The 25,819-nt window shown below is 43.0% G+C and overlaps 1 protein-coding gene across 4 annotated transcripts in view; it reads right to left on the bottom strand.

The window, feature by feature from the left end:
- LOC140720989 (uncharacterized) overlaps positions 1–25,819 on the bottom strand; it is a 37,708-nt gene that overhangs the window by 3,979 nt on the left and 7,910 nt on the right. For 3 of the 4 annotated variants that reach the window (XM_073035855.1, XM_073035854.1, XM_073035851.1), the window contains exon 3: positions 2,113–5,045. In XM_073035855.1, the coding sequence (XP_072891956.1) occupies positions 3,043–4,722 (1,680 nt within the window). In that variant the 5' untranslated portion in view covers positions 4,723–5,045 and the 3' untranslated portion in view covers positions 2,113–3,042. Of the gene's footprint in view, positions 1–2,102; positions 5,046–25,819 lie in introns of all 4 variants that reach the window. The other variant, XM_073035852.1, reaches the window with a different exon arrangement.

The following is a 25,819-nucleotide window of genomic DNA, read 5'->3' on the forward strand; positions in this document are numbered from 1 at the left end:
TGATATATGGATAGAACACATTGGGGTTCTCCTTAATCCTACATGTCAAGGTCTTCTCATGCCCCCTTTGAGCTCTCCTAAGTCCGTTCTTACTCTCCTTCCTGGCTACCTTAAATTTCTCATGAGCCCCTCCTGCTTCCTGCTCCACATATCTAACATATGCTTCCTTCTTCCTCGATGTGTTGCCTCACGTGTTTCATCAGCCACGGTTCCCCTTTCCTACCATTTTTCCTTGCCTCAGTGGGACATACCTATCCTGACCCAGCACAAGTGTTCCCTAAACTTCCTTCACATTACTTCTGTGCTTTCACCTTTGTACATCAGTTTCCAATTTACTCTCGCTAGTTCCTGCCTCATCCCTTCATAGTTAGCCCTTCCCCAGTTAAGCACTTTCCCATTTTGTCTGTTTTCACCCTTTTCCATAGCTATGCTAAAGCTAAGGGAGTTGAGGTCACTCTCACCAAAATGCTTCCCCACCAAGAGGTCTGTCACCTGACCAGGTCCATTACCCAGAACTAGATCCAATATAGCCTCTCCTCTCATCAGCCAGTCCACATACTGTGTCAGGAATCCTTCTTGAACACACCTGACAAATTCAGCCCCATCTATCCCCCTTGCATTCAGGAGGTGCCAGTCAATATGAGGGAAGTTGAAATCACCCATAACTACCACCCTGTCTTTCCTGCACCATTCTAAAATCTGCCTCCTTATCTGCTCCTCGCTGTCCCAAGGGCAATTTGGGAGCCTACAGACTACTCCCAGCACACGTGATTGATCCTTTCCTATTTCTGACTTCCACCCAGACCGACACAGTGGATACTTCCTCTCCATTTCTATAGCCATGATACTATCCCTGACCCCTGATAGTAGCCATGATACCAGCAATGCTACTCACCTCCCCCTTTGCTACCTCCTATCCTATTCCTTTTAAAACACCTAAACCCCGGTACCTGCATCAGCCAAGTTTCAGCAACAGCCACAACGTCATAGATCCACGTACTGATCCATGCTCTAAGTTCATTCCGTTTATTCCTAATACTCCTAGCATTGAAATACACAAATTTCAACCCCTCTGTGGCTACATTTATGTTTTATCGCCTGCCTGTCCTTCCTCACCAACTCAGAACACACAGCATCATGCCCTTGTCCTTCTACTCTAAACTCTACACTCACATTCTGATCCCCCCCCCCCCCCCCGCCAAACTAGTTTAAACCCTCCCCAACAGCTCTAACAAACTTGGCCGCCAGGTCCCTTTCCAGTTCATGTGCAGCCCGTCCTTTTTGTACAGGTCAGACCTTTCCCAGAAGAGATCCCAAAGTTCCAGAAATCTGAACTCCTGCCTAAAGCATCTACTCTTCAGTCACACATTCATCTGCCGTGACTTCCTGTTCCTACCCTCTCTGTCTCATGGCACAAGTAGCAATCCTGAGATTACCACCCCTGAGGTCCTGCTTTTTAACTTTTTTCCTAACTCCTATATATGTCATTGGTCCCCACATGGACCACGACATCTGGCTGCTCACCCCCTTTCCTGAGAATGCTGAGAACTCGATCCAAGATATCGCAGACCCTGGCACCAAGGAGGCAACAGACCATCCGGGATTCTCAATCTTTCCCACAGGACCTCTTATCTGTCCCGCAAACTATCGAATCCCCGATCACTACTGCTCTCCACTTATCACTCCTTCCTTTCTGAGCTGAGGGTCCAGTTGCGGTGCCAGAGACCCGACCACTACAACTTGTCCCTGGTAGGTCACTCCCAACTGTATCCAAAATGGTATACTTATTATTGATGGGAACGGCCACAGGGGTGCTCTGCTCTTTCTGTCTATCCTCCTTCCCTCTCCTGACAGTTAACCAGTTACCTGCCTCCTGACTTTTAGGGATGATTGCCTCCCTGAAACTCTGATCTGCTGCAGCTCCAGTTCCCTAACTCGGTTTGACAAGAGCCACAGCTGGATGCACTTCTCTCAGGTGTAGTCATCAGAGACAATTGCACTGTCCCTGACTTCCCACATTCTACAATCGGAGCACTGGACTGCCTTATCTACTGCCTCCATTACCAACTCCAAAGATAATGAAATTAATTAAAGAAACCTACCCGGCCTTACCTTACTGGGATCAAACTCGTCCTCCCCCTCTGCTCGCCAAAACCTCTCGAGCCAAAGCCTCATAGCTCCACTCCTTCACTGGCCGCTCTCCACTCCAGTCCATATTAAATTCAAGTCCCATTAAAGGTGAATATGCAGCAGAAATTCCTCCCATGCACAGTGACCAGGGTGATAACTGGGTGTGGTGAGCAGCAGCAATAATTACAGAGTTCAGCACCGACAGTTACTCTCAAAATAGTGTTCAGCAACAGTGATGGATAAATATCCAGCGAACAGCTTATTGAAACCTTCTCCATGGTATTGTGTCACAAGTGTAACATGTTGCAAGGTTTCACTGCTCTTGTAATGGCCTCTCTGCAATGTTTCACTGCTGAGGTAATGATTTCTCTGCAGCAGCAATGTTAAGGTTATGACCAGAGATAACAGGGTTTTGGAGTTCGGGGCTATCTGATGAGAGAAATGTTGTTCTTTCTTGTCAGTCTGGAAGATAGGTTTTCGTGATCTTTTGCCACGGAGAGATGAGAAGACACGAATGGAGACAGTGGGCCCTTTTTCTTTGTTTTTAGTTTACTTCACTAACCATATAGTCAAAGTAAGAATTATAAAACTTAATCATTTAATCACATTTTGTGTACTGTTTGTTATTTCATGTTACTGATTTGTAACATCAAGCAGCATCCACCCAAACAAGATTTCTTAAGTTTGGGCGGGCTGGGAGGCTATCACCCCCTATATTAAGCTGCTAGCTGAAGCAAGAGTTACACAGGGGTTCAATGACTGAGTGAATCCCTTCCACAATCACAGCAGGTGAACGGCCTCTCCCCACTGTGAACACAATGATGCACATTTGGTTGAATTGGCTGAGAGAATCTCTTCCCGCAGTCGGAGCACGTGAATGGCTGCTCCCCACAGTACCTCGCTGGTGTGTCATTAGGGTGGATGACTGAGTAAATCACTTCCTGCAGTCTGAGCAGTGAATGGCCTCACTCCAGTGTGAAATTTCTGATGTACCTTCAGTTGGGATGACTGAGTGAATCCCTTCCCGCAGTTTGAGCAGGTGAACGGCCGCTCCCCAGTGTGAACTCGTCTATGTACCTTCAGTTTGGATGACTGAGTGAATCCCTTCCCACAGTCTGGGCAGGTGAATGGCCTCTCCCCAGTGTGAATTCGCTGGTGTACCTTCAGTTCGGATGACTGAGTGTATCGCTTCCCACAGTTTGAGCATGTGAACGGCCTTTCTCCAGTGTGAACACGCTGATGTAGCTTCAGTTCGGATGAGCAAGTGAATCCCTTCCCACAGTCTGAGCAGGTGAATGGCCGCTCGCCAGTGTGAACTGACTGGTGTCTCAGTAGGTGAGATGATTTAGTGAATCCCTTCCCACAGTCCGAGCAGGTGAACGGCCTCTCTCCAGTGTGAACTCGCTGATGTACCTTCAGTTCAGATGACTGAGTGAATCCCTTCCCACAGTCTGAGCAGGTGAACGGCCGCTCCCCAGTGTGAACTCGCCTATGTATCTTCAATTTGGATGAGCAAGTGAATCCCTTCCCACAGTCTGAGCAGGTGAACGGCCTCTCCCCAGTATGAACTCGCTGGTGTACCTTCAGTTCTGATGACTGAGTGAATCCCATCCCGCAGTTTGAGCAGGTGAACGGCCTTTCTCCAGTGTGAACTCGCTGATGAACTTTCAGTTCAGATGAGCAAGTGAATCCCTTCCCACAGTCTGAGCAGGTGAACGGCCTCTCCCCAGTGTGAACTCGCTGGTGTACCTTCAGTCTAGAAGAGCAAGTGAATCCCTTCCCACAGTCTGAGCAGGTGAATGGCCTCTCCCCAGTGTGAACTGACTGGTGTCTCAGTAGGTAAGATGATTTGGTGAATCCCTTCCCACAATCTGAGCAGACGAACGGCCTCTCTCCAGTGTGAACTCGCTGGTGCACTTTCAGTTTAGATGAGCAAGTGAATCCCTTCCCACAGTCTGAGCAGGTGAACGGCCGCTCGCCAGTGTGAACTAACTGGTGTCTCAGTAGGTGAAATGATTTGATGAATCCCTTCCCACAGTCTGAGCAGATGAACGGCCTCTCTCCAGTGTGAACTCGCTGGTGCACTTTCAGTTTAGATGAGCAAGTGAATCCCTTCCCACAGTCTGAGCAGGTGAACGGCCTCTCTCCAGTGTGAATTCGCTGGTGCACCTTCAGTTTAGATGAGCAAATGAATCCCTTCCCACACACTGAGCAGGTGAATGGCCTCTCTCCAGTGTGAACTCGCTGATGTACCTTCAGTGTGGATGACTGAGTGAATCCCTTTCCACAGTCTGTGCAGGTGAATGGCCTCTCTCCAGTGTGAACTCGCTGGTGTACCTTCAGTTCAGATGACTGAGTAAATCCCATCCCACATTTTGAGCAGGTAAACGGTCTCTCTCCAGTGTGAACTGACTGGTGTCTCAGTAGGTGAGATGATTTAGAGAATCCCTTCCCACAGTCTGAGCAGGTGAACGGCCTCTCTCCAGTGTGAACTCGCTGATGGACCTTCAGGTTAGATGAGCAGGTGAATCCCTTCCCACATTCAGAGCAGGTGAATGGCCGTTCCCCAATGAGAACTCGCTGGTGAGCCATTAGGCCAAGTAACCGAGTGAATCCTTCCCCACAAGTTCAGCAGATGACCAGCCTCTGCCCAGTGTGAACTGACTGGTGTGTCCACAGGTGGGATGACCAACTGAATGCCTTCTCAGCCACAGAACAGATGAATGGCCTTGCCCAGCATGAACTTTCTGATGTACATTCAGTTGAAATGACCGAGTGAATCCCTCCCCACAGTCTGAGCAGGAAGGTTGATCCAGTGAATCCCTTCCTCCTCTTCTTAAGTATCTGGACAGAGACCGCAAAACTGGCATGCTAGGTTCAAACTTCCCATAGACAAATTCCTTGTCATTTTTAACCTGTAATCATATTTACAAAATCCATCAGTGGGTGTAGGACAACATTTCAGATGAGATCACTAGAGTTGTGAAGGTGTGATCTTGCATCACACTGTTAACAGTGAAGTTCAATCCAAATTGGAGAGAGAATTCATTTTTAACTCGGCACAGTGCTGGTATCTGGAATGACCAACAAATTCTCTGATGCTCTTCCTGTCTCTATAAGAATGGGGCATTTCTGTCATCTCCAATCTGTGACCTGGCTCAGTTTGACTCTCTCTATTTGTATTATTCCTTGTTCCCACTGAGCTGCCTGGGTGCCTGGCCCCACAATAACTGAAACACTCTCACACAAATAGCCGGTAGTGCATTTCACGCACCCACCACTCTCTCAGTAAAAAACATACCCTTGACATCCCTTCGGTATCTATTTCCAAGCACCTTAAAACTATGGCCCCTTGAGTTCGCCATTTCAGTGCTCAGAAGAAACCTCTGGCTATCCACATGATCAATGCCCCTCATCATATACATCTAAAAAAAAGGCTCTAAACATAAATAAGGAAATTATACATTGCTTTCAGGATTTGTTTGAAGTCTACAAAATTATGGGCGTATAGATAGGGTAAATGCAAGCAGCTTTTTCCACTGAGGTTGAGTGGGATGACAACCAGAGGTCATGGGTAAATGGGGAAGGTGAAAATTTAAAGGGAACATGTGGAAAAGCTCTTTACTGAAATGGTCGTGAGAGTATGGAATGGGATGCCAGCACAAGTGGTGAATATGAGCTCAATTTCACCATTTAAAAGACGTTTGGATGGGAGCCTGGATGGTAGGGGTATGGAGGGTGATGGACCCGGTGCAGGTAGTTGCATTAGACAGATTATATATTTGTTCCGCATTGCAAGATGGGCTAAATCACCTGTTTCTGTACTGAATTTCTCCATGTTTCTATGACAGAGAATCTGGACAAACTTGTTTGGAAAACTGTTTTGAAGGGAAAATTGGTAGGAGTGACAATGCAGCAGCAGTGGCTGGTGTTCTGGTAGCAATTCGGGAGATGAGTGATCGATACATCCCAAAGAAGTGGAAGCATTGGAGAGGCCGGAGGACACAACCGTGGCTGAAATGAGAAGTCAAAGCAACATAAAGGCCAAAGAGAGGGCAAACAAAAGAGCAAAAACTATTGGGAAGCTTTTAGAAACCAACAGAAGTCGACTAAATAGAAAGTCAGATGAACTGAGGGCTTGGAATTATGATATTGTAGTCATTAATGAGTCTTGGTAGCACTCAACAGTCTGAGGCATTTAGGGAACAAAATATCCGGGGCCTCAATATCTCTTGAAAACCCAGGTTCCCTGCACCAGATACCTTTCAACTTCTATTTTGGCAGGCACATACAAACTCCACACACTCAAAATTTCCACTTCTGAAGGCCTCCCACTTACAAGTACTCCTTTGCCAGGAAACAGCCTGTCCCAAACCACACTTGTCAGATCCTTTCTGTTACCATCAAAATTGACCTTTCTCCAATTTAGAATCTCAACCTGTGCTCCAGACCTGTCTTTTTCCATAGTTACTTTGAATCTCATGGCAATATGATCACTAATTGCTGTCACCAGCCCTGGATCATTTCCTAACAGCTTATTGCACACTTCTACGTCGGGAAATCAACATACTGGCTAAGGGCACATTTGACAAACTCTACCCCATCGAGTCCTTTTACAGTGTGGGAGTCCCAGTCAATATATGGAAAGTTAAAATCACTTACTGAATCAACCTTTGTTTTTTGGCATGGTCTGCAATCTCTCTAGAAATTTGTTCATCTAAATCCCTCAGACTGTTGGGTGCAACCAAGTCCCAATAATGGCTACAATATAATAATTCCCTGTCCTGAGCTCATCTGGCTTTCCTACGATGCTTCTTGCATTGTGATATACACAGCTCAGCACAATCATCGCACCATGCTCAGCCACTTGATTGCTGACTCTGTCAGAGGTCTGAACAACATCTGACTGGTGTCAAGAAAACAAACTCTCCATCATTGTCACAAAAACAAAGCAGCTGATTGTGGATGACAGGAGGAATGGAGACAGGCTAACCCCTATTGACATCAATTGATCTGGGATTGAGAGGGTGAACAGCTTTAAGTTCCTCGGCATAAACATCACCAAGGATCTCACATTGTCTGTACATACCGACTGTGTTGTGAAAAGAGCACAACAGACCTCTTTCACCTCAGATGGTTGAAGAACTTTGGGATGGGGCCTCAAATCCTAAGAACTATCTACAGGAACAGAATTGAGAGCATCCTGACTGGCTGCATCACTGCCTGGTATGGGAACTGTACTTCTTTTAATCTCAGGACCCTGCAGAGAGTGGTGCAAACAGCCCAGTGCATCTGTAGATGTGAGCTTGCCACTATTCAGGAAATTTACAGAGACAGGTGTGTAAAAGGGGCCCAAAGGATACTGGGGACCCAATTCATCACAACCACAAACTGTTCCTGCTGCAACCATCCAGGAAATGGTACCACAGCAAAAGGATCTACAGGCTCCGGGACATCATCTTCAACCAGGCGATCAGACTGATTAATTCATGCTGATGCGATTGCATTTCTGTGTTATGTTGACTATCCTATGTACAAACTATTTATTATAAATTACTATAAATTATACATTCCACATTTAGAAGGAGATGTAAAGTATCATAAAGATTTCTACTCCTCATGTATATGAAAGATGTATGTGAGAAAGTCAATTCAATTCAATTCACCCTCTCCACTATCTGTTCTGTCATTCTGGCTCCCATTCCCCCTACAACTTATTTTAACCACATCACCCTCCTCCCCTACACTAGCACTAGCAACCTTACCACTGGGATATTAGTCCCCTCTTGTTCTGTTCCTGTAACTAACAAATCCTATATCAACCCTTTGACTTTCCTCTGCCAAGTTATTCCCCTGCAACAGTTTCTAATGTGGTCCACCTGCTGTTGTGTGGGACAGCAACAAGAGTTTTCTGCAATGGCTATTTAACATAATTCCTCTTCCTAACTCTCACCCAGTTTCTTGTGTCCTGCAACTTGGGTGCAACTCACCTCTCTTCCCGTCATATCTGTCATCCCCTCCATCTCCTGGATGATCTGGAATTCATCCATTTCAAGTTCCTACTCCTTAAAGTGCAGGGCTACAAGCTGCAGCTGGATGCACACCTTGTAGGTGAGGGCATCAGGGACACTAGAGGTCTCCCACCTTTTCACCAATGACCACACTAATTTTTAATGACCAGTGTGCACATAATTCTTGTACTGTGCATTTTCAACCCAGTGACAACATGTGCACAGTGAATTTTATATAGAGACGTATTCATTTTAACAACTAGCACATAACTGTCGACAAGAACTTTGATCTCCTCTTGGTATGATCAAGTTCATCTGCACTCTCACGAAACCTATGTAGCAGGCCTGTAACAGGTAATGAAGGATTTTCTCACCAGAGCTTCCGCACACTGTCCATATGTGGTTGTCTTGCTAAATAATGCTTTAAAAAGTCAAATTTCCAAATATCACTCCACTTCTTCCCATTTGTAAAGTTTCCAGCAACCTTTGCATCACCACAATACGCACAAGTAGTACAAGTTTCTATATTGGACATAAGTATTTCTCCTGAAACCTCCTAAGGAATTCAGGATATATTAAAAAAAATCATTTTGAACCTATGTAACCTCTGGCTAAAAGAATAATTGGGACTGAATAGGATTTTTTCAACTGAAATAAACTCCCGACTTCTCTGGCTAGCTAATGCAGGCTCATTACCAGTTCTCTGCGGCTTTCAGAGAGACACACTGAGAGATGATATTATACATTGTACCCTCATTTGAGTAAAGGGAGGAGGACAGGAATGAACATCTGTCTGTAATTATGTCAGGGCCTTGCAAAGGTAATAACTGATAAGGACTGGAAAGTACATCCATCTGTAATTAAAACCTTGATTTAGCGAACTCTCTTATCTCAGCAAACATGAGGAAATCTGCAGATGCTGGAATTTCAAGCAACACACACAAAATGCTGGTGGAACGCAACAGGCCAGGCAGCATCTATAGGAAGAAGCAATGTTGATGTTTCCAGCCGAGACCCTTCGTCAGGACTAACTGAAAGAAAAGATAGTAAGAGATTTGAAAGTAGTGGGGGGAGGGGGAAATGTGAAATGATGAGAGAAGACTGGACGGGGTGGGATTAAGTTAAGAGCTGGAAACGTGATTGGCGAAAGGGATACAGAGCTGGAGCAGGGAAAGGATCATGGGACAGGAGGCCTCGGGAGAACAAAAGCAGGAAGGGACATGGAGAACAGGCAGAGTGATGGGAAGAGAGAGGAAAAAAAGGGAGGGGGGAAATAAATAAATCAGGGATAAGGTGGAGAGGCATTAACAGAAGTTAGAGGTCAATGTTCATGCCATCAGGTTGGAGGCTACCCAGACGGTATATAAGGTGTTGTTCCTCCAACCTGACTGTGGCTTCATTTTTACAGTAGAGGCCATGGAAATGGGAATATCAGAATGGGAATGGGACAGGGAATTAAAATGTGTGGCCATTGGGAGATCCTGCTTTCTCTGGCTGACAAAGTGTAGGTATTCAGCGAAACTGTCTCCCAGTCTGCGTCGGGTCTCACCAATATATAAAAGGCCGCACCTGGAGCACCAGAAGCAATATACCACTCCAGCTGACCCACAGGTGAACTGTTGCCTCAGCTGGAAGGACTGCTTGTGACCCTGAATGGTGGTGAGGGAGGAAGTATAAGGGCAGGTACAGCACTTGTACCACTTACAAGGATAATTTCCAGGAGAGAGATTGGTGGGAAGGGATTGGGGGTGGGGGAACAAGTGGACAAGGGAGTCTCATTGGCAGTGATCCCTGTGGAAAGCAAAAAGAGGCAGAGGGAATGATGTGCTTGATAGTGGGATTCCGTTGGAGGTAGTGGAAGTTACGGAGAATTATACAGTGGGAATTTCCATTTTGTAGCATATGAAGTAAGTCGCCTTCCTAGCAGCTCTCTCTTTTAATATATTTTATATCCCACTAACAGATCCCTTTTAGCTTTGATAATTTATTACTTCTACTGAAGGATCTATTACTTCTATTGAAGGATTTACGACTGAATTACAATGGCCGAAAAAAATTGTTCTGGTATTGAACTGAGATGCGGCAAAACTTCTCCTGAAATGGAGCAAACGGAACAAACCAAGAAAACGGAGGAATCTGTTACATTAGCAGGAATATTTTCTTCAATACAAGACATGAAATCATAATTCAGATTGCTTAATATTAAAATTGATCATCTGGCCAGTTCAAATGAGAAGCTTGAAAAAGCTATTTCTACGATTCAAGAATCTGAAAAATTTGGACTCTCAGCTTCTAACACTTCAGCAGACTACAACACGAATTGAGAACGAGCATGATTTATTTAAGCAAACTATTAAAGAACAAGGAGTGGTGATATCTTCGATGGAAAAGAAAATCAATGAAGTTACCTCTGAACTATCCAAAACAAAGAAAAGAATGGTTGATTTAGATAGTAGAGGGCATCAAGGTAATTTGCAAATTCTGGGACTGCCTGAAAATACTGAAGCAGGTGATCTGTTAAAATTTGTCTCAGATATGTTGTACTCACTTTTTAATGTGATCCTCAAAGCTAGCCCCTTAATAGACATCCCCTTAATGGTGGATATGTTGTATGCTCTGCCCCAGAAGGCAGTGGAGGCTAAGTCTCTGGATGCATTCAAGTTAGAGTTAGATAGAGCTCCTATAGATAGAGGGGTCAAGGGATATGGGGAGACAGCAGGAATGGGGTACTGATTGTGCATGATCAGCCATGATCACAGTGAATGGGGGTGCTAGCTAGAAGGGCCGAATGGCCTACTCCTGCACCTACTCTCTATTGTCTATTGACAGAGCCCACAGATTTCCATTTTCTCGGCGTTCATCCGAATTACGTCCTCAACCAGTTGTACTTTCTTTGCATTATTATACGACTAAAGAAGCTATTCTTCAAGAAGCCAGAAAGAAGCAGAAATTAATCTTTAATTCAACACAGATTCATATAGTCGAAGTCTATCCTCCTGAAATCTTTGCTGAAAGAAGGAAATATCGAGAAGTTATGAGTGAAATGTATAGATTTATACCGATCCCTTCGCTTTCCAGCAAAGCTGCTAATTTTTCCTGAAAAATCTCAGTCACTGAGAATCTACTCTCCTCAGGAGGGATGGGAGTACATTAAAAATCTTAAAGTTAAGCCTACTGAATAAAATATTAAAGTCATTCCAATTATTCAATATGCAATTTTGAAGTATTTGCTGTATGTTGTTTATGGATCTTCTGAGTTAAGTACATTCTATACCTTTTCAGTCTTTGGTATGGGACATGGCTGATCTACTTTTTTTTACCTTATTAGTAATTAGTACATATGTAACTGTTTTGTAGGGTACCTTTATAGTATTGTACACTAATGGTTTCTGTAGGACCTGTTGTGTATTATTTTTTTAATTTATTTTATTTGTGTCAATACTTATAGCTTTAGGTCTGTTATATATATACTCATTTACTTTACTTTTTCGAAAGAAAGAATAATGTTTGTAATATTATTTGATCAAATTTATTCTCTTTTTTTGAATATGTGTTTAAGCTACTTTAGCTGATTCTAAGATGGCCGTTGTTGATTATGTTTTTATTACTATTAGACATAACATTATAGTAGTTGAATTCTGCTTGTGCCTTTTATTATGACTATTTCCTGTGGGATCCTTGCTTTATTTTAATATACAGAGCTGCAAGATGGAGAACAGGGTCAAGGGTTATTAGTTAGCAGGGGACCAACCTGTCGGTCTCTTAGTTCTTATCTTTTGGAAGGCGGGTGTGGGCGGGGTCTATTAGAGTAGGATTTTTTTCCTTAATTGGGCAGTTCTTTTGATGGATTTCTCTTTTGAAAATGCATCATTCCTTCTGGTTATACCCGCGCATTCTGGTTTAATCTGCACTTGTGTAACATTTCTTTTATATATTAAATTCAATTTTAAACATGGATGTTAATAAAATCAATATAATATCTTGGAATTGGAACGGTGTCAATCACCCCATTAAGCGTAAAAAGAATAAGAAATTAAAAACTCTTAATGCAGATATTATTTTTGCGCAAGAAAATCATATACGAAAACAGGATGAGGACAGCTTTTTCCGCTTTTGGAAAGCGCCTTTGTTCCACTCGCTATCTAATTGTAAAATAACAGGCGTTTCTATATTTCTTAGCCCCAAAATCCCTTTTGTACACCTCAATACTACTACTGATTTGATTGCAAGATATTTAATTGTTACTGGTTTATTATGCGAGCAAAAGGTAGCTCTGGTGCGTGTATATGCACCTAATGTACAAAGTGTAGACAATTCTGATTTTTTAAAGAAACTTTTTTCTGAGTTACCGAATCTCAATGAATATAAATAGATCATGGGTGGTGACTTTAATTGTTGTTTAAATCCAGCGACTGACAGGTCATCAACCAATCCGTTGCTTCCTAATAAAGCGGCAGCTTGTATTAACTCTTTTTTATTAGAATATGCCCTCGTCGATATTTGGAGATATAAACACCCCAATGATAAAGATTTCTCTATTTCTCACACATTCAGATAGATAGATAGATAGATAGATACTTTATTCATCCCCATGGGGAAATTCAACTTTTTTTCCAATGTCCCATACACTTGTTGTAGCAAAACTAATTACATACAATACTTAACTCAGTAAAAAATATGATATGCATCTAAATCACTATCTCAAAAAGCATTAATAATAGCTTTTAAAAAGTTCTTAAGTCCTGGCGGTAGAATTGTAAAGCCTAATGGCATTGGGGAGTATTGACCTCTTCATCCTGTCTGAGGAGCATTGCATCGATAGTAACCTGTCGCTGAAACTGCTTCTCTGTCTCTGGATGGTGCTATGTAGAGGATGTTCAGAGTTATCCATAATTGACCGTAGCCTACTCAGCGCCCTTCGCTCAGCTACCGATGTTAAACCCTCCAGTACTTTGCCCACGACAGAGCCCGCCTTCCTTACCAGCTTATTAAGACGTGAGGCGTCCCTCTTCTTAATGCTTCCTCCCCAACACGCCACCACAAAGAAGAGGGCGCTCTCCACAACTGACCTATAGAACATCTTCAGCATCTCACTACAGACATTGAATGACGCCAACCTTCTTAGGAAGTACAGTTGACTCTGTGCCTTCCTGCACAAGGCATCTGTGTTGGCAGTCCAGTCTAGCTTCTCGTCTAACTGTACTCCCAGGTACTTGTAGGTCTTAACCTGCTCCACACATTCTCCATTAATGATCACTGGCTCCATATGAGGTATTCATCACAAGTATTCTTGAATTCATTACTTTTTCTTCGCTACAAGTCTGTTAAATTCCGTTGTTGAATGTGCGTATGACATCATTGTGCTCTCAGATCATGCGCCTTTAATGTTAACCCTTAAGCTTTCCGATAGATTCTTGAAAATCTCACAGTGGAGATTGAATCCCGAATTGGTTCAGGATCCAGCTTTTGTTAATTTTATTAAGGAGCAAATTTCAATATTTTCTGAATTTAATACAACTGAAGGAATGTCAACTCTGGTTCTATGGGACATGCTGAAATCTTTTCCTAGGGGACAGATAATCTCATATTCAGCAGCCTTGAGAAAGAAAACCAAAGCGGAATTGTCAGAGTTTGTTAATAAAATTAAACAGACAGATAAAGCGTGTTCAGTTAAACCTACTGAAGACCTATATAAAGAAAGGGTCGAACTTCAATCACAGTATGATTTGCTTCTGACTTTTTACATTGAACAGCAAATTTTTAAATCTAAAAATTTATTTCATATTCATGGGGAAAAATCTGTTTTAGCGGGTCAGTTAAAGGCCGAGATGGTCAGAAGACAGACTCTAAAAATTCATCGTCCAGATAGAACAGAAACTTTAGATCCTTATGAAATTAACAAGTTATTTATGGACTTCTATTCTAATCTTTATAAATCTGAATTCTCCGATAGCACTATTATTATGAATAGATTGTTGCAAAGGTTAAACATACCTCAAATTTTGATTCAAGATGTTGATATGTTAGATGCACCTTTTTAACAAGAGGAGATAGCCAAGGCTATATCCTTTATGCAATTAGATAAAGCTCTGGGACAAGATGGTTATACGGTAGAATTTTAAAAGACTTTTCATGAAATGCTCATACCACATCTTCATCAAACGTTTACTGATTCTACATCCTCTGGGAACCTTCCTAAAGCTTTCTATGATTTCATTGATTCCAAAAAAAGGAAAAGACCCAGTGGATTGTGCATCCTATAGACCTATTTTTTTTACTGAATGCAGATTTTAAACTTTTCTCTAAGATTCTAACAAATAGGCTTGAGAATATCCTGCCTAATGTTATCTCAAATGATCAAACAGGATTTATAAAAAATAGGTACTCACATTTTAATATTCGAAGATTGTTCAATATCATTTATTCTCCCTCAGCCAAAGAATCTGAATGTATTGTATCTTTGGATGCAGAGAAAGCCTTTGATAGGGTGGAGTGGCCTTCTCTATTTCATGTTTTGAAGAGGTTTAATTTTGGTCCAGGATTTATTTCCAGAATTAAATTGATTTGACAGGCCCCGGTAGTTGCGGTTATAACTAATAATCAAAAGTCTCCTTATTATAGATTATATAGAGGTACCCGTCAGGGTTATCCCCTCAGTCCTTTATTATTTAATTTTGGTTTTAGAACCACTTGCTATTGCTCTTGGGGATTCTAATTCTGTGCAGGGTATTAGGAGAGGGGATAAATTACATAGGGTTTTGTTATACACAGATTATTTATTAGTTTACATTTGAAATCCTAGGAAATCTATTCCTTTTATGTTATCTATATTTACGGAATTTGGTATCTTTTCTGGATATAAACTTAATTTACATAAAAGTGAATTATTTCCCATTAAAAATTATTCTGATTATTATGATCAAATACCTTTAATATTGCCAAAAACCATTTCACTTACCTTGGTATCAAAATTACTAAAAATTTTAAAGACCTATATAAGTATAATTTCTCCCTTTTAGTGGAATATACGCAACAGGTGCTTTCTAAATGGTCACCTATGTCGATGTCATTGATAAGTTGGATAAATGTTATAAAAATGGTTATTCTACCAACATTTTAATATATATTTCAAGCAGTTCCGTCCTTCATTCCAAAAAACATTTTTTGATAAAATAGATTCTCTGATTTCTTTTTATGTTTGGAATAATAAAAGCTCTAGAGTGAGTAAACTTTTATTGCAAAAACCAAGAAGAGATGGAGGACTGGCCTTAACAAACTTTAGATATTCATTATATTACTTTTTGGATTTATGATATAGATGACCAAGTTCGCCCTTCATGGTTGCAGTTGGAGGAAAAGTCAGTAACGGGGTTTTCGTTAGCTTGTTTATTAGGAGCTCCCCTTCCGTTTTTGTTCTCCAGAATAGGTAGACGAGCTCTCAACGCTATTGTTAAACATACTCTAAAATTTGGTTTCAGTTTCTTAGATTTTTTGAATTAAATTATTTTATACTTTCTAGTAATATTTATTCTAATTTCTTTTTTAAACCATCAACTTTGGATAAGGATTTTTTAACGGAAAGTTAAGGGAATAAAAACTATTTTAGATTGTTTTTTACAGGACTGTTTAATCTCCTTTTCACAGTTAATGGATAAAGATGATATGTCTAATACACATTTTTTCAGATACTTACAGGTTAGGAATTTTTTACGTGATTTCTTACCGAATTACCCTCTGGCCTGCTCATTAAATTTGGCATGCTATTTTTCAGCTTAAACCTTTTCAAAAACGATTAATAGCTATCATTTATAAACAGTTAATGAGTGCTCGCGTGTCACCTAATGATAGGGTTCAACGCATCTGGGAAGTAGAACTTCAACATTCACTTTCAATCAATGGAGTAAAATTTATTATCTATTCAATAATTCATCTATCTGTGCAAGCCGCAGCTTAATTCAGTTTAAGATAGTACACAGGGCCTATTTATGCAAAGGTAAATTGGTGCATATTTTTCCTAATATAAGCCCTATTTGTGACAGATGTAACACAGAAGTGGCTACTCTAACTCGTATGTTTTGGTCATGTGTAAGCTTCAACAATTTTTGGAGGGATGTGTTTGGAATATTATCTAAAGTTATAGATGTGGATGTTCAACCTAATCCACTTACTGTAATTTTTGGGATTATTCCAGAGGAAGCAAGCAAAGTGTTATAGCCTTTTCAACTTTACTGGCTAGGAGAGCTATCTTGCTATATTGGAAAGAATCTAATCCACCTACTGTTTTTTATTGGCTCTCCTCCATTATGTTGTGCCTAAGCTTGGAGAAAATTAGAAGCCAGACATTTGATATATCCTTTAATTTTGAACAAGTCTGGCAACCCTTTATTCAATACTTCCACATGATTGATTGATCGATTTATTTATTTATTTATCTATCTATCTATCTTTGTTCTCTTTTAGGAAAATCCTTATCCTCGAAGCATCGGAGGATGTTTTTTTTCGTTTTCTTTTTTAATTTTTTTTTATCCTCAATTGGACTGCTCAATGTTCCTTTTTCTTTCTCATTTTTTTTTTTGTTTAGTTAGTCTTTTTTTTCATTTTATTAAATAAAATTTCCAATCTTTTTTTATGATTGCTATGAGGAGTTGTAGTTTTTTTTTTGGACTATGTTGTTGTTGTTTTTGTTCGTCCTTCGGAGTCGAAGATGACCACGACTTCTGTCAGGTGGAGGGTTTGTGACTGTGGATCCGGAGGTGACTGATGAGGCCAATCCGGGCCCTGAAAGCTCACCCACATGTGGGGCACATGAGGGTAGGTGCTGCAGTGGAAGCGGAGGTAGCTCGAGCCTTGCGCGTGGTGCGTTTCCTCTGAGCCTCTGCGGTGCGTCTGATTTCTGCTGCATACACACTTTTAGTGGTCCTGCTCCACCAGGTTGGGCGGTCCACAGCCAGCGATTTCCAGCTACCGAGATTGATTTTGAGGTCTTTGAGCGAGACTTTGTCTTTGAAACGTTTCTTCTGCCTTCCACCTGAGCGCTTGCCCTGGCTTAGCTCACCATACAGCAGCTGTTTTGGTAGCCGACTGTCAGAAATCCTGACGACATGGCCAGCCCATCTGGCTTGGGCTTTCTGTAGGAGGGTGTAGACACTGTGGGTGCTAGCCCGCTCAAGGACCTCCGCGTCTGGGACTTTGTCCTGCGATCGTACGTGGAGAAGTGGTTCTCACCACCCTCCTCTATGCCAGCGAGACCTGGACTATCTACAGCACACAGTTCAACCACTTCCACTTGAGCTGCCTCCGCAGACTTCTCCACGTACGATGGCAGGACAAAAGTTTTTTGACTATATTTTATATCTAAGAGCATAACATTTTACCTATCTGATTTTGACATTATATACTTCCTGCTTTTTTTATTGTTGTTTATATGTCATTTATATTATCTGTTTGTGAAACTCCTCCTCTGATTTGTATATTCTTTATTTGAAAATCAATAAAAAGATTGAAAATTGAAATGAATTATATGTTGGACCCAGAGGCTGGTGGGGTGGTAGGTGAGGACAAGGGGAACCCTATCTGGAGTGGGGTGGCAGGAGGATGGGTTAAGGGCAGATGTGTGGGAAGCGAGAGAGATGTGTTTGAGAGCAGAGTTGAAGGTGGAAGAAGGGACGCCCCAATGTTTAAAAAAGGAAGACATCTCCTTTGACCTCGAATGAAAAGCCTCATCGGGAGAGCAGATGTGGTGGAGATGGAGGAATTGCAAGAAGGGGATGGCATTTTTGAAAGAGACAGGGTGGGAAGAGGAATAGTCCAGGTGACTGTGAGAGTCAGTGGACTTACTTATATCTTACTTATATCAGTAGATAAGCCGTCTCCAGAGATGGAGACAGAAAGATCAAGAAAGGGTAGGGAGGTGTCGGAAATGGACCAGGTAAATTTGAGGGCAGGGTGAAAGTTGGAGGCAAAGTTAATGAGGTCAATGAGCTCAGCATGCGTGTAGGAGGCAGCACCAATGCAGTCGTCCATGTAGCGAAGGAAAAGAGGGGGATGGATACCCGTATAGACTTGGAACATGGACTGCCTCACAAAGCCAACAAAAAGGCAGGCATAACTGGGACCCATATGGGTGCCCATGGCTACACCCTTGGTTTGGAAGAAGTGGGAGGAGCCAAAGGAGAAATTATTAAGAGTAAGAACTAATTCCTCTAGATGGAGGAGAGTGGTGGTAGAGGGTAATTAGCTAGGTCTGGAATCCGAAAAGAAGCGGAGAGCTTTGAGACCTTCCTGGTGGGGGATGGGGGTATATAGGGACTGGACGTCCAGGGTGAAAATAAGGTGGTGGGGGCCAGGGAACATAAAATCATTGAAAAAATTCAAAGTGTTGAGAAGTGTCACGAACATAGGTGGGAAGGGATTGAACAAAGAGGGATAAAACAGTGTCAAGGTATGCAGAACTGTGTTTAGTGGGGCAGGAGCAAGCTGAGACAATGGGTCTACCTGGACAGGTAGGTTTGTGGATCTTGGGTATGAGGTAGAAACGGGAAGTTCGGGGTGTGTGAACTATGAGGTTGGTGGCAGTGAATGGGAGATCCCCAGAGCTGATAATGTTGGTGATTGTGTGGGAGACAGTGGACTGGTGCTCTTTCATAGGGTCATGATTGAGGGGTAAATAAGAGGAGGTATAAGTTTTATTAAGTCGGCAGGAGGCCGTATCGGGCAAATTTATCAATTGAGTAGGTGGTGCCGGCTGAGTAAATTTATTAAGTGGGCAGGAGGTGCCAGCTGGGTGAATCACTTAGAGAACTTGGGTCAATTGCAGTCGATTGATACAAGTGGGCTGGGAGCAGCTCTACACAATATGAGTGAGAGTTTTCCAGACAAGGAAAAAGATTTGCGAATGTTGAGTGCAGCGCTGAATAAGAAATTGGGGAACCAAATGTGGCCACTGGGGGTGGGGGTGGGGGAACCTGGGATATTATCTCCTGAGAACAAGCAGTAAATTTGATAAGGCAAAAGAACTGTGGAAAGAAGTGGAAATTGTTGAAAAGGGAATGGAAGGAAAAGACAGACGTAAAGTGGAACAGTATATTATTAGCAAGTTGGAGGAATAATGCATGTGAAAAAGGGATATAAGTATGTACTGCAGATGAAACACCAAAAGGCTGGGAGGTGGTAAAGGTGGAACGCGAATGGATGGATGGGCGCCGAAAACGAGAGCAGGAAAAACAACATAAGCAATCCAAGGCTGGCCTAGATAGGAGAGAAGTGCAGGAATGTCAGCGTAATAAGCTGGTAAGGAAGGCGGGCTCTGTCGTGGGCAAAGTACTGGAGAGTATAACATCGGTAGCTGAGCGAAGGGCGCTGAGTAGGCTACGGTCAATTATGGAAAACCCTGAACATCCTCTACATAGCACCATACAGAGACAGAGAAGCAGTTTCAGCGACAGGTTGCTATCGATGCAATGCTCCTCAGACAGGATGAAGAGGTCAATACTCCCCAATGCCATTAGGCTTTACAATTCAACCGCCAGGAGTAAGATATGTTAAGTGCCGGGGTTGATTGTATTTAATGTATTTAAGTAAACTACTTAAGAACTTTTTAAAAGCTATTATTAATGCTTTTTGAGAGAGTGATTTAGATGCATATCATATTTTTACTGAGTTAAGTATTGTATGTAATTAGTTTTGCTACAACAAGTGTATGGGACATTGGAAAAAATGTTGAATTTCCCCATGGGGATGAATAAAGTATCTATCTATCTATCTATCTATCTATCTATCTATCTATCTATCTAAAGTTCAAAGTGATAGGGAAACAAGGGATCCCGAACCCATGTCTGGCATACCAACCCTGTTTGAGGACAGTGTCAATGATGAGGAGTGGGCACCTACCGTACCCCACCCCCCACCTTACCAGAGGCCAAGTGCACCCAGTGCTCCTGAACCCCAATCCTCCCAATACTCCGATACGGTGGGTGCTCGGGTAAAACACTAGCGGCAGGGAAGGAGAGATCTCGATACTCTGAGATCCAGAAAGGGAACACTGAGGATTATTCTGAGACAGGGAGGGAAGAATCCAATAAAACCCCAGATTAATGGCTCCACAAAGACATTTGCCCATCCAAATGCTGCCCAATCCATGAGCAGGAGGAGGGACAGCCCTCAGTGATTCCTGTGTATGCACCCTGGAATCCTTAAGAAATGATAATGATCATGAACCAGGCCCCATAAAGAAAAGAAAAACCAGCACAGTTTGCTCAGTGTGTTCACAGCACTATACAAATGTTTAACACAACCACACAAGATTTATTCGGTCTCTGCTGCATGATTCTCTCAGCTGTTGAGGGGTGGAAATGGAAGGCTGAATTCAGATACCAAACCTATCAGGAGTTACAGGCGGGAAACCATAATGAGAATGAACAGACAGACCAGATCATTCAAGCCTTGGAAAGGGCTTTCTAGCAACCTGGAAACATCACTCAAGTACTTGAATGCAAACCTAAGCATGGGGAATCAGGACCAGACTATTGGGAGAGATTTGTGGCCTGCTAGGGCCCTTTCACAGGAGACCAAGCCTTAAAAAATGGGAATCTGTCCCCCCAGTTTAATGTCTTACTGTTCCAATACTTACCAACTAAGTTAGCCAACATGATTAAAACAAATAATATGGATTGGCCTGACAAAGACTGAAATAGAATGCGACGAGCTTTGACATATTATTGAGACTCGGCTTTCGAAACCTGATCAACCCTGAAGGGAACTAATATTAAAGGTGAATATGTTCAGCGGGAAGAAGGACGCGAGTGGGCTATATCTGGGGATCAGAAATGGGAACAAAAACCTATCAAGGAACAGGTGGGGACAACAACCCGTTTAGAAATTGACAAACAAAAGATGCTTCCTACCTTGAGTACCACCCCTCAGGAGGAGCCCAATGTAATATTGCAAGTTACTGGAATTCCTGTTCCATTTATGATTGATATGCGGGCAACCACAACCACTCTCGATCAGGAAATAGTACTGGAAAAGGGATTTCAGCTATCAGACGCCACAATCACTCTGTTTGGGTTTGAATGAATGGAATGTACGTATTCATGTATCCAGCCACTGCAGGTGGAATTCCAAGGGGAACCAGTGTGAGGTTTCATTTACAGTTACCACCAGTCGGGAGTGTAATCTAACAGGGAGAGGCTTACACTGTCCGTTGGAAGTCGAGATTCTATGCACAGATGAGGGTATCACCCTGGGACTAGTGAACAACCAACAGCTTCCCCTGTTTCCGAGCCCCCCCCGCCCCCCCAGTGGTGGGCACTTAATCTGAATTCCACTGTATTTGAACCACTCCTGCCAGCAGCCAACTCTGATGTGACTCTGTGCTATGACACTACGGGGTGCTCCACTGAGGAAAGCCAGTATTATGCACCCCTCGAGGGACAGAAATTCCCAGTCACGGTGATTGGTGAGGTTAAAAGAAGAAAGGGCAGTGCATTACTGGCTGAAGTTCCGGATTTCCTTTGGCGACAGATAGGACCGGTCATTCCCCATACTCCTGTTAGGGTTTGCCCTGGGTTCAAGCCAAAGAGCCTACAGTTCCTTGCCTACACCCTGATGAATCAAGCCTCCAGTACCAAGGGAGACTGGCAACACTCGGCCACGGGCCAACTCTGATACTGAGGTGAAGACGGGACATCTGGCAAGACATTATTTTAATATTGACCGAATCTAGGACGTTGTACCCCATCTCTGGGGAATTTCAGGCCATGAAGTTGGCCGCACCAACTGACCCACTGTCCGGATCACCGTGAAAGAAGGACAGACTCTCCCATCCATTCCACAATACACCCTCAAGCCCGAGGCGACATTTTATGAGGATGGAAGCTCGAAAATAATATTTTGGCTATGCAATAGTGACGAGCAGTGAGATAGTTGAGCAGGTCTCTTTTGAAGCAGCTGTCTCCGCCCAGAAGGCTGAGCTGTTTGCTCTGACTCGTGCCTGTATCCCGGCAACAGACAAAAGTGCCAACATTTACACAGACTCCCGTTATGCATTTGAAGTTGTACATGACTACGGGGCTCTCTGGGAACATGGGTATTCCTGACTTCCTCTGGCCACCCCATTAGTAATGCCACCTTTGAAACAACTTTCTCACCGCTCTAGGGCTACCTCAAGTTCTGACTATTATTAAATGTGCAGCCCATACCCGCAAGTCCGACCGGGTCAACAAAGACAATGCTTTAGCAGATAAGACAGCGAAAATTGCAGCACAATCAAGTGAAGTCAAGTCAAGTCACTTTATTGTCATTTTGCCCATAATTGCTGGTACAGTACATAGTAAAAATGAGACAACGTTTTTCATGACTATGGTGTTGCATGACATAGTACAAAAACTAGACTGAACTAAGTAAAAAACAACACAGAGAGAAAAAAAAAACAACTACACTAGACTACAGACTTACCCAGGACTGCATAAAGTGCACAAAACAGAGCAGGCATTACAATAAATATTAAACAGGACAAGGGCAGTAAGGTGTCAGTCCAGGCTCTGGGTATCGAGGAGTCTGATAGCTTGGGGGAAGAAACTATTACATAGTCTAGTCGTGAGAGTCCAAATGCTTCGCTGCCTTTTCCCAGATGGCAGGAGGGAAAAGAGTTCATATGAGGGGTGTGTGGGGTCCTTCATAATGCTGTTTGCTTTGCAGATGCAGCGTGTCATGTAAATGTCTGTGGCGGGAAGAGAGACCCCGATGATCCTCTCAGCTGACCTCACTATCCGCTGCAGGGTCTTGCTATCCGAGATGGTGCAACTTCTGAACCAGGCAGTGATGCAGTTTCTCGGGATGCTCTCCATACAACCCCGGAGAATGTGATGAGGATGAGGGGTGGGAGATGGACTTTCCTCAGCCTTCGCAGAAAGTAGAGACGTTGCTGTGCTTTCTTTGCTATGGAGCTGGTTTTGAGAGACCAGGTGAGATTCTCCTTCAGGTGAACACCAAGAAATTTTGTGCTCTTAACAATCTTTACCGAGGAGCCGTCGATGTTCAGTGGGGAGTGGTCACTCTGTGCTCTCCTGCAGTCAACAACCATCTCTTTTGTTTTGTTCACATTAGGAGACAGGTTGTTGGCTCTGCACCAGTCCGTTAGCTGCTGCACCTCCTCAATGTAAGCTGACTCATCGTTCTTGTTAGTCGTAGTCCCCTCGGGTTCTAGTCAAGAAACCCTCTGTGACTTAAGCAGAATGGGTTTGCCAGACATGCAGGAGGTACGTACTTTTCAGGGGAACGCCTCTGAGCAGCAGCGCAAACTGTGGTCCCAGGCGGGGTGCCAGAAAGACCCTGACCTAGGTTTTTGGATCGCCCCAGCGGTACAGGTTTGTGTTCCAACATAGTTCTTACCAATATTGTTTGATTATATACGTAACTGTATGCATCTGGGAAAGGAGGGACTGAGTGGTAACCTGTACCCTGCACACCGGGTACGATTCCTTTGACAGGTGGACCTTCTTCAGGACTACAACTTGATTTTGTTGTATTGCCTAGACTACATTGCGATAGATACTGCTTAGTTATTATAGATGGATTGAAGCTATTCCAAATACCAATAATACTGCTATGACTGTTGTGAAGGTATTATTACATGAGATAATTCCCAGGTATGGCCAGCCAGAGATGCTGAGCTCTGACAATGGCCCACACTTTGTGTTGAAAGTGAACAAAGAGGTATGTAAGAAACTAGCTATCAAGCAACAATTCTACTGTGTACACCACCCACGGGCTGCTGGCATAGTGGAAAGAGCCAATGGCACTCTGAAGACCCAACTGGCCAAACTAATGCTGGAGACTGGAGCAACACACACAAAATGCTGGTGGAACACAGCAGTCCAGGCAGCATCTATAAGGAGAAGGACTTTCGATGTTACGGGCCAAGACCCTTCGTCAGGACTTGTAGAGACTGGACGCACTTGGTTGGAGGTCCTACCGTTAGCCCTATTCTACATGAGGGTTACCCCATTGGGGAAAACAGGGATGGCACTAGCTGAAATCATTTATGGATGGGCCATGAGGCCAACCTGGGGACCAAGACCTTGTGTACCATTGCTCCTAGAAAGTCTACCAGTAAAATTGGATATGCAAACGCTAAGGGAAGAGATGGGGAAATATATATGCCAATTAACCAAAATTTTCCAAGCATTACATTCACAGGTACAACAGGCGTACAAGGAAGAGAACTACCCCGCAGAGAGGAGTGACTGTCCCACGACAGAACCTGGGACTTTTGTCCTAATTAAGAAATGGGATTGAGGGAAACTTGGACCTCGGTGAAGAGGACCACCTCAGGTGATACTGACCGCTCCCATGGCTGTGAAATTGAAGGGCAATCTCAGTCGATACAGCAAACAGACTGCAAACGTGTTACTGAAGGAACTGAGTAGTTGGACTCTCTCGGACTAAAGTAAAATCTATTGGTTGCTAGTGGAGAGTGATGAACCCCTAGTTTACTTGCCATGGACTGTCATTTTAAGAGAGAGTGCCTGAGTGACGTCAGTCACCGGCTTTCTCGGCTCCTGTTTGATTCTTACAGAGAGAGGGAGGGGCGGAACTATTTGACAATGCAGCGTGTTTACACTTGCTCTACACAGCTCACAGTTTGTTTTATTTAAGCAAACACGGTCATAGACCCACAGTCGGATGGAGAGAAAGATGATAGAAGGTTCGAAACAAAGAACCTAGTGGCCAAAGGTCACTGTTTGGACTCTCCTGTGCCCACAAGGGGCGGTTGATTATTGATCCAGCATATACCGAATGTGTGATTGTCACTTTGTTTGATCCACTGGAGTGGATCTTTAGGTTTGGCAGTGTCCTGTGAAGACCACTTGTGCTAACCCTTGGCTGGGGGTGGTAATTCACTTGAAGAGGGTACCCCTGTGACAAATCACTGTTGGTGATAATTCGTATAATCCATATGCAGATTTTGATGGAGTATCCCGTGGCAACCACTTTTGTTAACCCTTAGCTGGATTCGGGAGTATTATGTGGTAACCACTTGTGAGAAAGGTATTCTGTGGAAATCACTGTCGGTAATACTTTGTGTGTTAGATCTGGATTGGGAGAACCTTGTGGAATCTACCTGTATGTTCACCCTTGCCTGGGTGGTAGTTCCCTTTGAAGACGGTACTGCTGTGATAAGCTACTTTTGATGATAATTCATATGTGGATTTGGAATGACGATGGATAAGAACTACGGCAACTGTTATCCTGTTTTACCACTGTGGAATTTATGGAATTTGATGTAATTACCTCTCTCGACAGTCACCTTGGATTACAAATATCTCTCTCTCATCATTGATTCCGTGGATGAACTGAACTTTCATACCTTACCATCTCAAGACTTTAAGCTTGGTATCCCCTGAGCTCAATGGTTTGGGAGTTTTATTTACACATATGCACACTCATAACACTGTTAATTTTTGATTATTTTGCTTAAGTTGTTATATTATAAGTAGATACTAATAAAGTTAGTGGTTTTAACAACAAAACCAGAATCCGGGTCTGGTCTATTGCTACCGTAATAGGTCATTTAAAATGTTACGGGTACATAACTGTGGTGTTTGTGTATACTTCTTTGAGAGGGCTCACCCCAGCATTCAGGGTCCCCATGTTAACACCTTTCTATCTCTCTGTCA

The sequence above is a fragment of the Hemitrygon akajei genome, unplaced genomic scaffold, assembly GCF_048418815.1.
Source record: "Hemitrygon akajei unplaced genomic scaffold, sHemAka1.3 Scf000049, whole genome shotgun sequence".
NCBI lineage: Eukaryota > Metazoa > Chordata > Chondrichthyes > Myliobatiformes > Dasyatidae > Hemitrygon > Hemitrygon akajei.